Raw genomic sequence first — 16,452 nt, forward strand, 5'->3', positions numbered from 1 at the left:
CCTTAGGGAACGAATATGGCATGATGTTTAGGTTCAGCAGCAATCTAGCGAGTGTGTGTGTGCTTGAGGAGTCTTAAGGGTCATCAATGGATCCGAGAAGCTTGGCAGCTGTCCTGGTAGCTGCTGGATGAAAATATAGAGAAGCAGATTGATAGCAAAAACCGCTGAAATTTGGATGAACTCACTCATTTCGGAAATATTAGATGGAAATGTGCATTTCGATTGCTTGCTGAATCCGAAAAAAATAGAGAAATAAAAGATAAACAGGAAAGAAAAGCGAAAAAACAGTGGAGAAAGAGGAGTGGGTCGAAGACAAAGAGAGCGAAAAAAGAAGGAAAAAAATGGAAATGATAGACAAAAAGAGAAAGCTCTTTGGCTCAGATGATTAAAATATATTGGAAGAGATTTTTTTTTTGAGGATGACAAATTAATTTATGCCTCGTGAAGATAATTACTGTTGCATTGTTTAGGTTTTTTTTTTCTTTGAACTAATGGATTGGATGCAATGGATTGCTTTCTGGAAAATTCCAATGATTAGAGTTTTACTGGGCCATTTCTCGTCTCTGGATGCATATTTGTTTCCCGAAATAATATTTGATCAGCTGATGATATTTTCACATAAACCACTATGATCCATTTGAATTTTTGCCAACACAGTTAGTATCATGGTTTTTTTTCAGAAAAAAAGCTCAAATATATAATTTTAAATGGAAAAATGCAGCGTTAATAGTTGGATTGAGGAAAAAGTCCTTTTTTTCCTCTTTTTTATGTTCGAAAATTTGTGCAGAAGTAAAAAGCACCAGCAGAGCGTTCTATGCTTTTCGAAAGAAAACTTGTTGTCTTATAAAATTGTTTGTTGATTTTTCAGCTTTGTCGATTTTTGTATTTTACTTTTATATTGAAGTGGGATCTCAAGCGAATAAAAGCACTTTCAATAAGATTCACTTTTTACATTTAACTTAACTTCTAAATTATGGGTAACTGAAATCTGTCCGAGAAAATTGTGCTGCCGTTGTTGCTGTTTTTTTTTTCGTGTGGAAAACATTGGAACTGGCGTGAAAAACTTTTAAAAAAATAAAGAAAAATAATATGAGAAAAGTAGTGTAAGGAATCGCAAAACGTACTGACCGTAGAGACGAAGTCGTAAACAACAACAAAGATCATACTAGTGATAATTCTGTTGTTGTTTCCAAATAAAATAAATGATAAACACATTATTAAATAATATAGTCAATTTCATGGAAAAAATTTAGAATAAATAAATTTATAAAGAGCTCGCTTGGTTTATACTTCTAACTTAATTTCTGCAGAAACGACTACGAGGGGTTAACCCGTGAGGAACAACTTTGATTTTTTCGATTTTTAATTTTAAGCAAAAACCGAGCCGTGGACGGAAATTTTAAAGAATGTGTGAGAAAAGAGGTTGTGAAGAATGCTTCGATGGTTGTCTCATGCGAATTTCTTTGCCACGCGACAACAACCATCTCTTCCTGTTTTCGCTCACCCTCAATTTTAACTTAGTGTGTTTAAATTGTATTATATACCGTAACAACAACAATTTGTTGCTAAAAAGAAGTGTTCGAGTATTTTACTCTCACACTACTTCTTCCCAAAGCAATTTCTTTATTACTAATTTAAAAAAAACGATTCGCTCGCACAAAATAACTGAGATGATGTGGAAAAAATACTTGGAAAAATGCAAAATTAGAAATTTTCTAAGATTGAATCTGCTTTTTACAAGCGAGTAAAGACCCAACGTATATATATTTTTTTTAAATTTGTGATCAAAGCTAACAGCCGGAAATTCTCAAATAAATTGCTATGTAGGTCGGATTAGAATATAATGGCAAAGTGATGTTATTTGTGAAAAATAGCCTTTTCCCGAGATGGAGCAGAAACATGGAAATCCCAGTAGTTACAAAAGTCTTTTCGATGGGAATTTCCGAGAATTGCTACTCCAAATGTGGATGGATAATAAATTGAGGTTTTCATGTAGTAGTTCGAATGTTCTTTTGTCTTGAAACTGGGGATATTCTGAGAATTTTGCTATAGGACTCCAGAGGTTTTTAGGTTCCATCTAAAAACCTCGTAGGCAAACTATAGCAAAACACAGACAAATTGAGGTTTATTTTTTTTGGTATTAATCCAAAAAAATATTTTCAATAATTTTTTTCTAGGATTCTGGTACACGAAAACAAGCAAACAGTTAAACAGTTTAACAGTTAACATTTCATTTAAAAAAAAACTGCATTCAAGGAAATCTTCCTGAAAACGTGAATAGAATACGTTGACAAGGACCAGTTAGCCAGGTAAAATAGTTTTTTTTTCATACTTTTTTCTCCTTCTCTTCAATAAATGTATGAACTCTGAAGGTGGGTGAAAAGTTTTCCTCTCGGAAATTTCTTACTCTTTAGTATCGCAGTGTGTTCCCAGAACAATCCATTAATAGTCCAGGAATTGATCATACAGTGGACACCATTATAAGCTATGATGTCAAAGTAAATCCATCTACTAGGAGGAATTATGGAGGCTAGCTACTGAGCTGTCAATCCAAGTGGAGTAGCACATAGCGTAATATTTTCCTGGTCGTCCATGTAGGTTTTTGTGGATTTTTGATTTATCTGATGCATGCTGATGTCAAAATCGGTAATCTCCATTAAATTTTGCGTTATTTTTCTTTGTTATAATACAAATATGTACAATATTGGAAAAAATCTAAGATACGTAACGAAAAGAAATATGTTAGTTTTAATCATAAAATCAGAAATTTAATCTTTTACGTTCTCTTAAGAATAGATTCGTCTTAGGGAATTTTCAGCTTTATATTTATTTAATTTTATATTTTAGAATATTTTTCTGCATCTTTCTGAGAAGGAGATAGCTCGAAGTCTGTTCGGAAAAGTTTCTTGGGATTCTAAAAAACTACAACAAAAAAAAAACTCTAAAAACTGCAAAAACATAGCACTAAAAAAACTTGATGAATGTTCTGATAAAGAAAATTTCAACTCGCATAAATCTATTTTTTTCAATGACCACGACTTTTCAGATACCAGTTTCATCTAAACGTTTTGTAGCTTTGTGTTTATGAATAAAAATCAGGAGATGTCCGTGCAAATGTCCGTCATTCACAGACAGAGAATGTTGCAATTCAAAATTCTCCACCACTTCAGAATTTGTTTGATGGAACTGAACTAAAACTGAACAATTGTCCCTTCAATACACTTCAAAGTTATTCTTTTTCCATTTTTTCCCCAATTTTCTCTATGCTTAATATTTTTAGGCTTTATTCAGGTTTTTTTTAAGAAAAAGAAATAAAATTTTTTTAAGAAAGAAAGTTTTTTTTTCTGTCTGCTTTTACTTCAATTCTGATTCTGGATCGTGAAAAAACTAAGAGGATAACTGTAGGCTTTGTGGAAAGTCGCAGATTCTTGTTAATTATTTAGTTAGGAGCAAGATAAGTTCACTCAATCTCACGTATTAAAAAAATTGAGAAGAAACTGAGCGTTCATACTGTATGTACAGTAGTCGTTATCCGATCTTTGTACTTAATTGATGTGATTAGTGATATTAAGCAGTCCTTATAGTATCACGGGGCGGGTGTGGTGTAGCGGTTAGAGGTTCCGCTTCCTGCACGATCGATCGGAGTTTCCAATCCGCCCTAGTGCTCACCAAGCCTTTCATCCCTCCGGGGTCGATAAATTGGTACCAGACTTGTCTGGGAGGATAAAAGCACTGACTTGACACATCGACCGGCAACCGCAAGTCATTGTACAGGCCAGATACACGTTCGTGAACCTCAAACGATTCTGAATTGAAGTGAACGTGGGGGCGCATCCCAAGCGGATTGATCAACGCCAGAAACTTTAAACTTTAAACTTTATAGTGTCACCTCATTGAGGTGATAAGGCGAGGCTTATCACAAGCCCCGACATCATTTAATTGATCCCAAAGAAGTTCTATAGAGTTTCTAAAAACGAGGTTCATTGACTTCAGGGTCAATTCAAGGAAATTCTTCGATTTTCCTGGTGCTGCTGGTGCTGAAGGTCTTCCCAGAGTAAATTAGGTATCCATTTGAAAAGATTTGTATTTTTTTTAAGTTTGTTTCTAGGGAAATCACCAAGTAGGAGAGTTCGTAACCAGCACATTGTTATCCGTGACCCATTGACCTTAGGTCATCTCGAACTACCACATTCTAACGCTCCAGCGAAATTGTCATCTCAAGAGTCCACCAAGATTCACAATCCACCCACTGACGATTCCCAGCAGTGATGTGCTGTCAATTTTTTCTAAAGATTATGTCGAGCGAATTGGTCGTTTCATGAACGGAGGAGATATATGAGATTGTTGGGAGGAGCGGAAATATGCTTTGGTTGACATGGGACTGGATTTTATCCATGCGGTTTGCTTTAATCTCAAAAAGAAATCCACAAAATTAACGAATAAACAACAAAAAGAAAATCAATATGAACACCTTTTCCTTTTACGATTTCCGATTTATTTATTTATTGCTGTTGTTTTCTTTATTTAATTATTTTATGTTGTATTGTATTGTATTTTATTTTTTTTCCATATCATTGCTTAAGCGGTTCAATTGGACAGCGTTAAAGAATAACAAAGTCTCTGTACGTACATGTGTCCCTGTTGAATCATTCTCTCTCCAGGAAAAAAAAAAAGAAAAAAAGCATGACATACGTATTTTCAGGAAATGCTGCTAGCTTCCCAATCCAAGAAAAATGTCTGATGTCAGGGGTTGAGCCTGTGGCTTTCGCTCCCTGCTAGTGGTTTTTCAAATCTTTTCTTCAGAAATATGTAGTCAGAAGAGAGATCCTGAGGCAAAATTGGCCCTGAGCTACGGTACAACCTGCTGGTTCCCTCTCTCAAGATGATCTAAGGTCCTTGCACCATGTTCTGGATCTCATCCTCGGATCCTTCTGACCTTGTCTTATAATTTTCTATGATTCTGGTTAAATTCAGACGAGAACGGATGATTTTTGATCGAATTAGTAATGAGAAAGGCCCATGAAAGCCAGCACGCAGAGGAAGTCTATTTAAATAAAAAAAATATTGGATGTCCTCCGGATCTCTTTTTGATCTTTCCACATTTGTTGTGGTGCATGATAATTTCACTAGAATATCAATCGTTCATCAAATCCTCAGTTCGTCCCCAATTGTTTATTATTTTTTGATAGTTTCGTGCGAGTGTAAATCATAAACATCTTTATTTATCTGTTAGACTCTGATCTGTGAGGATTTACGCGAATTTTTCGAGGAATTTACTCGTTTGCTGAGGTCACGTGCCGAAAGGCGATTATCCGTGAGGAATAGCACGAGGATTGTGAAGAGAGTTTGCTGAATTGAAGTAGTTCACATTCTGGTTATCACCGATTCCAATAAAATAACAAAATAATAATATAAAAATACTAATAAATTAAAATAATTGAATAAATAAAGCAATAAAATAAATAAATAGTGAATAATAACTATACAAATTCGAGAGAAACAGTTGCAAGCCGTGGTGACCTTCGGACAGACTAAAAATGCAAATGTTCAGGACAATATTTTCACAAATCGATTATCGATCATGCTACATAAAACTATGTCACAGTAAGTCTTAAAAGGTAAAGAATTCAAAAAAAAGCACACACACGACATTTCCATCAAAGGTTACGTTATGAGGTTTTAATCGAAAAAATTCCCCCCTCCTCTTTCTCGGAAAACATTTCTCTACCTTCTCTTCACCTAATTGCCCAAAATGTGAGAAATAAGTAAATAAATAATTGCAGTTTTAGAATCGAGCACTCGGATATAAATAGAAGAATTAAAATTAATAATAATAATAATAATAATAATAATAATAATAATAATAATAATAATAATAATAATAATAATAATAATAACAATAATAATAATATAAATACAAGCAGTCTTACCGGAGACTCCATCGCAATCGTCGCGTGAACGATCGAATCATAACTATATGAAAGAAACCATGTTAAATTAAGCGAAAATAGTATGGTAAAACCAGTAACACAAAAACTCGTGAAGAGATAATCCTGGAAATAGTAATTTTTTTTCGGCCACTCCTTTCATCGACTCAATTTTTTTTTGAGATGCTCGATCTAGGATATGTAATTTTTCATGGATGTCTCTTCAGTGAATAGCTAATCCCGTTGTAGTCAAAAAGTTTTGAAAAAAATAAAAATTTAGAAAAATCACACATATACAATACTCTGCATGAACATTGAAAAACCGACGGTGAGTGACGGTGCGGCACCGTCGGCTACCGTCGCCCGTTCAGTACTTCCACAGAAGTGAAGATTTCTTTAAAATCTTTACACAGATGGATTCGACTCGTTGAGATCTATTCAAATATGTATACCATGTAGAACGAATCTATTAAACATGCGGAATAATGCTTGAAAACACCAAAATCATACCTATTTTAACCATTTAGGGGCAATTACAACAGTTTTCGAGGAGGAAATTTATTTTTAGGTGCTGAACAATGTTATGTTCTGTTATTTCTAGAAAGAAGAATGAGTTCCTACCAAATTAAATCATTTGTTCGAATTATTTCTATAATATTAGTCAGAGCTTCGAAAACGGTTTTTTGGGCTTTTGCTGAATTCCAACAACTTTAATACGAGAAATAAATGATAAAAAGTGAATACGTCCCCAGAATAGTGCTTAGAACAACTTATATTTTGACAAGAGGTGAGTTTTTTTCGTCTGCTGGTATCAGAAGGTGGGATATAATCCTTCAAAGTTCACAGGTTGCCAATCACAGCAGGAAAAAAATAGTTTGTTGTCAACTTTGAGCATTTATTAATCCTCAAAGAGCTAGGTAGCACAACTTCACCAGGTTTATTTTTGTAGCAGATAAAATATACTACTGTATTTTACTTTAAGAAACTCCGTATATGCGCTTATCTTTTATGCTAGAAGCATCAAAGTAGGTAAGTTCCAGTTTTTTCGCGTAGTGCATGATCTCGTTGTGATTTCCTGGCGTTTTGTTTGGCTATTGAAACCGTGATAACTAGAATCTTTTTCAACTTTTGATTTTACACCAGTATCTGAGTTTTCACGGTGTTACACCATGTTTGACTTTTTACTGATTTCCTAGAGCTCGGTCTTTTCTCGCACCTTTGCGAAGGCATAGCGCCTCCCAATCGGGTTACGCATGTCGAACAGTGCAGGACTATGGGGGCGCCATTGCCATACACATGGTGTCACAAGTTCATAAAACGATCACAGCTTGACAATAATGACGTTTATTAAATATAACCTTAGTAATTAAATATCATCATTAAACACCAGAACACTGAAATCACTATTCGAGATTGTCCGTTTCAAAATCACTTTCCGTTTGACGCCCTTCTAGGATATTTCCTCCATTGCGCTTGATAACTCTTCGCAAACGTCTCTTAATGCCAGCTGCGTATTTTTCACAAGTCTCCGGCGTTAATTTTTCCCAATATGCAAGGATAGAAGATTTCAATTCGCTTATTGTACGAACGCCGCGACGTCTAAATTCCAAAGACAAAGAATAACACCTCATTTGGAAGTTAGCAAAATCAGATAAAATTAAATGGAATTTGGTAGATAAAATCTTTGTAAAATAATAAAATAATGCCAATTACCTAATATAACTCTTCATGTTACCCCCATCTACCAAATTCCATTTAATTTTATCTGATTTTGCTAACTTCCAAATGAGGTGTTATTCTTTGTCTTTGGAATTTAGACGTCGCGGCGTTCGTACAATAAGCGAATTGAAATCTTCTATCCTTGCATATTGGGAAAAATTAACGCCGGAGACTTGTGAAAAATACGCAGCTGGCATTAAGAGACGTTTGCGAAGAGTTATCAAGCGCAATGGAGGAAATATCCTAGAAGGGCGTCAAACGGAAAGTGATTTTGAAACGGACAATCTCGAATAGTGATTTCAGTGTTCTGGTGTTTAATGATGATATTTAATTACTAAGGTTATATTTAATAAACGTCATTATTGTCAAGCTGTGATCGTTTTATGAACTTGTGACACCATGTGTATGGCAATGGCGCCCCCATAGTCCTGCACTGTTCGACATGCGTAACCCGATTGGGAGGCGCTATGCCTTCGCAAAGGTGCGAGAAAAGACCGAGCTCTAGGAAATCAGTAAAAAGTCAAACATGGTGTAACACCGTGAAAACTCAGATACTGGTGTAAAATCAAAAGTTGAAAAAGATTCTAGTTATCACGGTTTCAATAGCCAAACAAAACGCCAGGAAATCACAACGAGATCATGCACTACGCGAAAAAAACTGGAACTTACCTACTTTGATGCTTCTAGCATAAAAGATAAGCGCATATACGGAGTTTCTTAAAGTAAAATACAGTAGTATATTTTATCTGCTACAAAAATAAACCTGGTGAAGTTGTGCTACCTAGCTCTTTGAGGATTAATAAATGCTCAAAGTTGACAACAAACTATTTTTTCCTGCTGTGATTGGCAACCTGTGAACTTTGAAGGATTATATCCCACCTTCTGATACCAGCAGACGAAAAAAACTCACCTCTTGTCAAAATATAAGTTGTTCTAAGCACTATTCTGGGGACGTATTCACTTTTTATCATTTATTTCTCGTATTAAAGTTGTTGGAATTCAGCAAAAGCCCAAAAAACCGTTTTCGAAGCTCTGACTAATATTATAGAAATAATTCGAACAAATGATTTAATTTGGTAGGAACTCATTCTTCTTTCTAGAAATAACAGAACATAACATTGTTCAGCACCTAAAAATAAATTTCCTCCTCGAAAACTGTTGTAATTGCCCCTAAATGGTTAAAATAGGTATGATTTTGGTGTTTTCAAGCATTATTCCGCATGTTTAATAGATTCGTTCTACATGGTATACATATTTGAATAGATCTCAACGAGTCGAATCCATCTGTGTAAAGATTTTAAAGAAATCTTCACTTCTGTGGAAGTACTGAACGGGCGACGGTAGCCGACGGTGCCGCACCGTCACTCACCGTCGGTTTTTCAATGTTCATGCAGAGTATTGTAGCTCATAATATGTATGTGACAAATAAGCACTTCAATGATTTTCGATTTATTGGATTTTCGAGAAGGTTCCAATTTGTTAGGTGTGGAAAAGTCCCAAAAGTATGACAAACGAAGTGATTTTGTGGTAAAAAAAAAAGAAAAAAGAAAGAAAAGTGGAAAAAGAACTGCAATGTGATCATAAATTAAATTTTTCTGCCTAGACTGTTCAGGAGAGCACCACATTTCCTTCAAACGCAGCGTATTACGAAACTGGTGTTGTGTTGAGGTCTTTGAGGGTGAGCATCGAGTTTGCGGCGTAGACAGCGAATATGAGCTTGGCTCACCCTAAAACATGGCGTGGAGAACGTATTTTGTTCCTACAGGATGCGTTAGAACCCGTATTCCCGCACACGCACCGCGCCCACAAGCGTGCGGTCGAAAATCGATGAGGTCTCCTCAGTACGCTATTGAAGTCAATCCAATGAGTAGAGTCGTGTACAATATGGAGGGAGAGCGTTCTTACCCGCTTGAAACATGCTGAGGCCGATTCCCACGATATTTCTCAGAATGATTAGAGAGATTGAACTGAGCGTACCTATACGTTCATATTCGTAATCTACAACTCGACTGGGACCCCAATATCACTCTCACCGTGGATATTACATAATATAATATCACATAATATCACTATATCATACAAATCACCGATAACTACAATTATCATATAGTATATCATATGTAAAATCATATAAAATCACTCACTGGGACCCTAATATCCTCAGTTTCATGACATGCTACTTTAATCGCTTTTATTTCCCCAATTTAAAATATCCAGTAAAATCGAACAATGACTGCTTTGACTGACCGCACGTCTCCAGAGCGCAGAAGAGCAGGATCGGCTGACTGTAGCCAAAAGACATAATGTCAAAGTTGTTGAAAAGATCGCGAACAAATCTGAAAAAACTTCTGTAAATTTTCGTTTCAGATTATTGTATTATTATTACTATTATTATTATTATTATTATTATTATTATTATTATTATTATTATTATTATTATTATTATTATTATTATTATTATTATTATTATTATCATTATTATTATTATTATTATTATTATTATTATTATTATTATTATTATTATTATTATTATTATTATTATTATTATTCTTCTTCCTAGCGTTTGTCCCGCGTTGTTGCAGGGTCCGCTTTTCTGCTTCTTGTCTTCCATTTGGTTCTATCCATTGCATCAGCCGTACACAAACGTGCATCTATCATATCCAGCTTCACACGGTCTAACCAGCGAATCTTTGGCCTCCCACGCGGCCTCACTCCTGAAACGTCGAGCTTCAGTGCGGTTTGGGCCACAGAATCTTCCTCTCGCCGCAAGACGTGACCGAACCATCTCAGTCGGGCCTCCTCCATCTTCTCAGTTATCGGGACGACGCCGAAGATGGAGTGCACAGTGTCGTTGGATACTTTCTCTTTTAGCGTTACACCTATTGTCCACCTTAACATCCGCATCTCCATAGCGTGCAGCACTCGTTCCAAGGCTTTCGTTGTCGGCCAGTACTCGCATCCGTAAAGGGCAACAGGACGCACAACCGTCCTGTAGATCTTCGACTTCAGTCGAACAGGGACTTTTTTGTCGCACAGTACCCCTGTTGCCATTTTCCATTTCATCCATGCAGCATTAACACGTGCTCGACCTTCTTGAACAATGTCGCCTGTGGAAGTCACTTTGGATCCAAGGTACTTGAAACAGTTCACCTTGTTTAATTCGGTGCCATCAACACGAATTGAACCATCCTCTATCCTTGGTCCGCACTCCATGTACTCAGTTTTTGATGTGTTGAGGCGCAATCCATATTGCTGCAGCTGATCCTTCCAAGACTGCACTTGTTTCTGAAGATCATCCCGAGACTCCGACGCGAGCATGACATCGTCGGCAAAGAGTAGAGTCCACGGATGCTGCTTCTGGATTTCCTTCGTTATCGTGTCCATGCACAGTATGAACAGCAGAGGTGAGAGGGATGAACCCTGATGAACCCCTACTCGTACAGGGAATGGCCTGCTTGTTCCAACAGCACATCGTACAACGCTGGTAGGCTTCGCATAAAGCAGCTTCGTCCACTGCACATATTCTTCTGGTACTCTATGCGACCTCATGGACATCCATAACAGCTCATGTGGGACACGGTCGAAAGCTTTCTCGAGATCGAGAAAAGCAAGATGCACACTGCGGTTCTTCTCTCGATGTTTCTCCAGGAGGATTCGGACAGCATGGATAGCATCTATAGTGCTGCAGTCCTTCACAAAACCGCACTGGTTGAGTGAAACGCTAACAATTTTCCTCAGACGAGCTTCCAGGACACGCTCAAAAATCTTCATCGTATGGCAGAGCAGTCGTATAGGCCTGTACGAGGTGCAGTCAGCAATGTCTCCTTTCCCTTTCCAGACAGGCACGGTCACGGAAGTTTGCCAAACGTCTGGAGTCCGTCCTTCTGCAACGATCTTGTTAAATAGAGTTGCGAGCCACATGGACCCTCGATCTCCTAGCAGCTTCCAGATATCAACAGGTATGTCATCAGGACCGGTTGCCTTGTTCGACTTCATTTTTGCGAGGGCAGCACTGACTTCGACGGCAGTAATTGGTAGAACAGGACCCTCGATGCTGGGAACGGTTGGGATGGGAGGATGACAGAACTCTTCGTTACACAAGTGATTGTAGTACTCTCGCCACCTCTCCAGGATCTGACCAGAGCGGCGCAGAACGGCTCCATCAGCTCCCTTAACGATCTTGGTGTGCTCCATATCCAACGTTGAGCGATGACGTGCTCTGACTAAACGATACACTGCCCGCTCGCCTTCTCTGGTATCAAGCATGTCGTACACAGCCTTGTAGCGGTCCGACTTCGCCTTGGAGACTGCCTTCTTAGCCTCCCTCTTCGCTGCTAGGTAAGCACCCCGATCTTCAGGCTGACGCGTCCTCCACCAGAGCTTATACTTGGACTTTTTCTCACGAATTGCCGCCTGAACTTCCTCGTTCCAAAACCACGTAGCCTTTTGTACCTTTGGCTTACCTAGAGTCGTCTTTCCCAGAGTGTTTTCCGCGGTCAAGCGTATAACGCTGGAAGTAGACAACCACATTTCCTCCACACTACGAGTAGGGTGGGGAAGTGTAGATGGAGCCACGGACGCGAAAAATACCTCCTTTCGATCCTTCAGATTCCACCATTTGATGCGCTGTGTTTCAGTCCTTGGATGTCTCTTCCTTGGACGGGAGATTTTCAAGTCCATAACGAGCAGATGGTGTTGGGCAGCGACATGATCTGTAGGGATGACTTTTGAATCCTGCAGAAGTCGGCGATCTCGTCGGCGTAACATCCAGAAATCTATTTGTGTTTCACGACCGCCGCTGGTGTACGTGATCAAATGCGATTTTCTTTTCCGATACTGCGTGTTAGCAATGATCAAGTCACTTGCAACAGCATACTCCAGGATTCGCAACCCGTCGTCGTTACGAGCTCCATAGCCGTATCCACCATGACAACTCTCGAATCCGTCTTTCCGGGAACCGACATGTCCGTTGAAGTCTCCTCCGATTAAAAGTACTTCTTCGCTTTCCAGGGATTGGACGTACTGCTCCAGATCTTCCCAAAAGCACGCCTTCTCTTCTTCACTACAGCCCATCTGTGGCGCATAAGCAGAGACGACTCGCAATTCCACTTCTCCTGTATCTACTTTTACAGCCATCAAGCGATCTGATAGTCGATCCACCGCTGTGACGCTATTTCTAAACGACTCGTTCAATATGATACCAACGCCGTTGCGATTTGATGTGCCGTGGTAGATCAGCTTGTAGCCATCGCCTAATTCCCTTGCCTTGGAGCCTTTCCAGCGAGTCTCCTGTACACAACATATGTCAACACGGCGTTTTCTGAGACTGTCTGCCAGTTCACGACTTCTTCCAGTAAGCGTCCCAACGTTAAGTGTTGCCAAGCGCACTGGATGTTGCTGGCGATGGCGGACTAACTTCTTTGGCCGGCTTCGTCCTCTAGCCGGTAGCCCTCGCATATTTGCCACATTGCCCGGGCGAGGACAATGCGCGTCGCTTCTGGGGTACGCCCTAGCTTCTGAAGAACACATAGTAGACATTAGCAGTATGACGCGACGGGGGTGTTGTCCTCGGTCGGCTTGTCGCACTAGCAAGCTAGCAGCCTGGCACCGGAATCGTCGTACTACCTCCTCACTTAGCTAGCCTGTAGCCTTGGCCCAAGGACCGGGCTACTAGCCGGACACCTTTGTGGCATGGTTGAACCTGCCGAGACGAAGTCTCGCCACCATAGCTGCCCGACGGCCAGGGCCACCGCTGCGCCGCTTTGAGGCGTGAGGAAGGATTTGCAGCAGATTATTATTATTATTATTATTATTATTATTATTATTATTATTATTATTATTATTGTATTATTATTACTATTATTATTATTATCAATATTTTATACGTTTGTCGTTTGTGAATTCGTGATTAACAGTTTCAACAAACAGTAACGAAATCGTAAACAAAACATCAATAATTGGTGTTTTGCACTTGCAATTTTCCATAAGTAGTTATTTTTAAAATTTTTCAGCGCCCCTATTATGAATCTACGGTTTACTGCTGAATATTAGCACTGATTTACCTGAAAATACGAGTATCACAAAATTCTTGTATGGTAATTTTTTGAAGATCTCTTCTCTTAACCATGATGATTTGTGATCGTCCCAGAAGAAGTAACAGGTTGCCTGAAATATTAATTATTATTATTAATTATTGATAAAATCAATCAATTAAATTAGTATTTATAAACCAGTAGTATTTTAGCCAGTATTTCAGAAGTGTTGTTGAAGAAAATTTATGAAAATTGAGATGGAAGCCAATACCGTATTGACACATTTCCCTTATAACCAATTAGAAGTTCTTTAGACGTGTCTTTTGAATGGGGCTAAAGTAATTAATTGTGCTGAATTAATATAGCTTCGTGAATTTCTATGGATTAGAGTGATTCCGATCCATTTACCCGGATTCACTGTGTACACGATACATGTAAAAAGAAAATGAAGAATGTTTTAAACAAAACTGGTTTGGAATCCTAAGCCAAGGCCGGTGCTGTGGTAGTTTTGGTGCAACCAGTCTTTAGATTTTTCCGCCATTAATTCCCTGAGGAAGCTTGCAAAAATAAATGCGATAAAAAAAGTAGGGAGGAAAAATGCAAATTATTAAAGAGGGAGCTGTTCTGAGAATATCATATCCTCAATTACAGTTTATTTGAGCAAGCGATCATCCGAATGGTTCTCTTGCCACTTTTTTCTAGTCGGCTGAGGTCACGTTGTAAATTGCCGCAAAGTTTACTAACCATAACATTTCATTAAAGTAGTTAGGTACCACCTATAACTTACTTATATTAAAAGCATCATACCACGAATATGATGTGGTGAGGGAATCTGGGGCAAAAGCTAGAGATGGGGTTGTATCGCCGGGGTGGTTCCGCCTACCCCTCCCTAATCGTCGTAAAAAACGACCGTAGAACACGCCGACGATTTCAATTCCAACGCGCCACCATTGTGCACACGCCGCATCCACGTGCGAGCGGTCGAAGATCAATGAGGTCTCCTCAGCAGCCTGCTCAAGTAAGACCAACTGTTCCCGGGTGCCAGTCTCCAAGGTCCAGTTCCGGAGACTCATTGATGTGTGGGTCTCGTGAGGAACTGGCACCGGGAACCTAACAACCCAAGGAATGCGATGTGTGCAGACAGTCGGGACCGGAGTTAATCCGCACGTGGTCATGGTAGCTAGGCTTGCGTCCGGGCATCGATGGTTCACCTCCTGCTGCGCTGGTCACTACTTGAGAGACCCTAAAGCTACCGCCATACTTTTCCTTGCTTTACCCTTACTCTGGCCCCATGCCGGATTTACACTAGGCTCTGGCCCTTGTACGGTACTGCTGGCAGCCGCCCTGCGGGCACTGCGCCCTGGGCTGCTCGAGCCTGTGGCAACACACATGCATACACTTTACATATATATATGTATATATATATATATAAACAATATGTATAACAATATATATATATATATATTGTTGGCCACTTCCTTTTGGCTCTTATGCACTCTACTGCATCCAGTACACTGAGTACTTACTCAGTCTTCATCCCACTCTACCTATATATACACACAGTACAATACTAATGGAACGGGGCCTAACCAGCCACTCACTGCGGGACCGTCAAGCACAAATCACCGGACGTATGAGTGAGGTCCTGGTCGCGGGAGCATGTGCTCCACTCTGCCGAACAGCCTCAGGGACGCCGATTACTTCCTGCTCGTGCCGCCTCCCCCTGGGAGTGAGCGGAGCGAAAAGCGCGCGAAACGGAGGAGAGCCGTGGGACCTTCGTCGCGTCCGCGGCACGTGCCCTTTAGATGTTGCGAAAAGAGTCGCGTGGAATCCGCGACACCAATGAATAGGCTGCAGAAGGGACCGGAACGTGTACAAAGGAGAGCGTTCTAACGTGCATCGTATTCCCAAAATCTTCATTGATATATTTTTGGCAATGATTACAAATACATTCTTTAATTTGGACTCGGTTCAATTCCTCCCCAGTAAGGCGAAGGAGCCTCGGAGATATAGGAAGGCATATTTCAATAGCGTCACATTCTTTCCTTGCAAATTGTGCTAGCTTTGCTCAAAAGTGTGCTTCCAGACTTAAGACTGATATCGATTTTGATCGTTGAAATAAAAACTCACACACTGCAAACATTTGAGAAGTAGTCGGAGACTGATCGGATAGCTACATTTACACTCGAGATCGTCAATATCTCTATCGTCATCCATACGTTTGAAGCTGGAAGGGGAGCACTTTTTACGGTATGTTCAGCGAAAAATCACAAGAACCTAAATAAACGGTGTTAAAAATTCTCTCTAACAAAGGTCCAACACAGGGAAGGAGAAGAGATTTTCTTCTAAAAGAAAACTGAACAAAGGAAGAATTCGTGTGGATGAATCCGATAATTCATTCGCTAAGAAAATTATTAAATTTATTGAGCTTGAACTAGCATCACAGAATTACCGTATCTCTACCAACACGGATCTTTACTCGGGTGAATTTTATTGCTCGTTACTCACCCTAGACAGATTCAGATATATGACCTATTCGGAGTGTTTTGAGGCAAAATTCGAGAACTACAAGCATCCTCCTAAGGTGCATCCTCCAAAGATCACAATCGCGTTTTTAACCTACATTTTACATTTGCGCTAATTTCTCAAAAATAGATGTCGTATAAATTAAGGAATGGAGTAATTTAATGGAAAATTGACTGTAGTGAGCAATATTCTGAAATTATCTCTGATCCCTTGATCACGATTCCTTGACCACAATGTCGTGCAATCTC

The 16,452-nt window shown here is 39.2% G+C and overlaps 1 protein-coding gene across 1 annotated transcript; it reads right to left on the reverse strand.

Moving 5' to 3' along the window:
• Positions 1 to 5,229: 5,229 nt before the first annotated feature.
• On the reverse strand, positions 5,230 to 15,895 carry RB195_004373 (uncharacterized protein; the record flags this gene model as incomplete). Its single annotated transcript, XM_064182190.1, has 6 exons — positions 5,230 to 5,349; positions 5,931 to 6,053; positions 9,894 to 9,982; positions 10,292 to 13,162; positions 13,709 to 13,811; positions 15,809 to 15,895. The coding sequence occupies 6 exons, from the start codon at positions 15,893 to 15,895 to the stop codon at positions 5,230 to 5,232; spliced, it is 3,393 nt and encodes a 1,130-aa protein (XP_064033457.1).
• Between the last annotated feature and the right edge of the window lie 557 nt (positions 15,896 to 16,452).

The sequence above is a fragment of the Necator americanus genome, chromosome I (assembly GCF_031761385.1).
Source record: "Necator americanus strain Aroian chromosome I, whole genome shotgun sequence".
Lineage (NCBI taxonomy): Eukaryota > Metazoa > Nematoda > Chromadorea > Rhabditida > Ancylostomatidae > Necator > Necator americanus.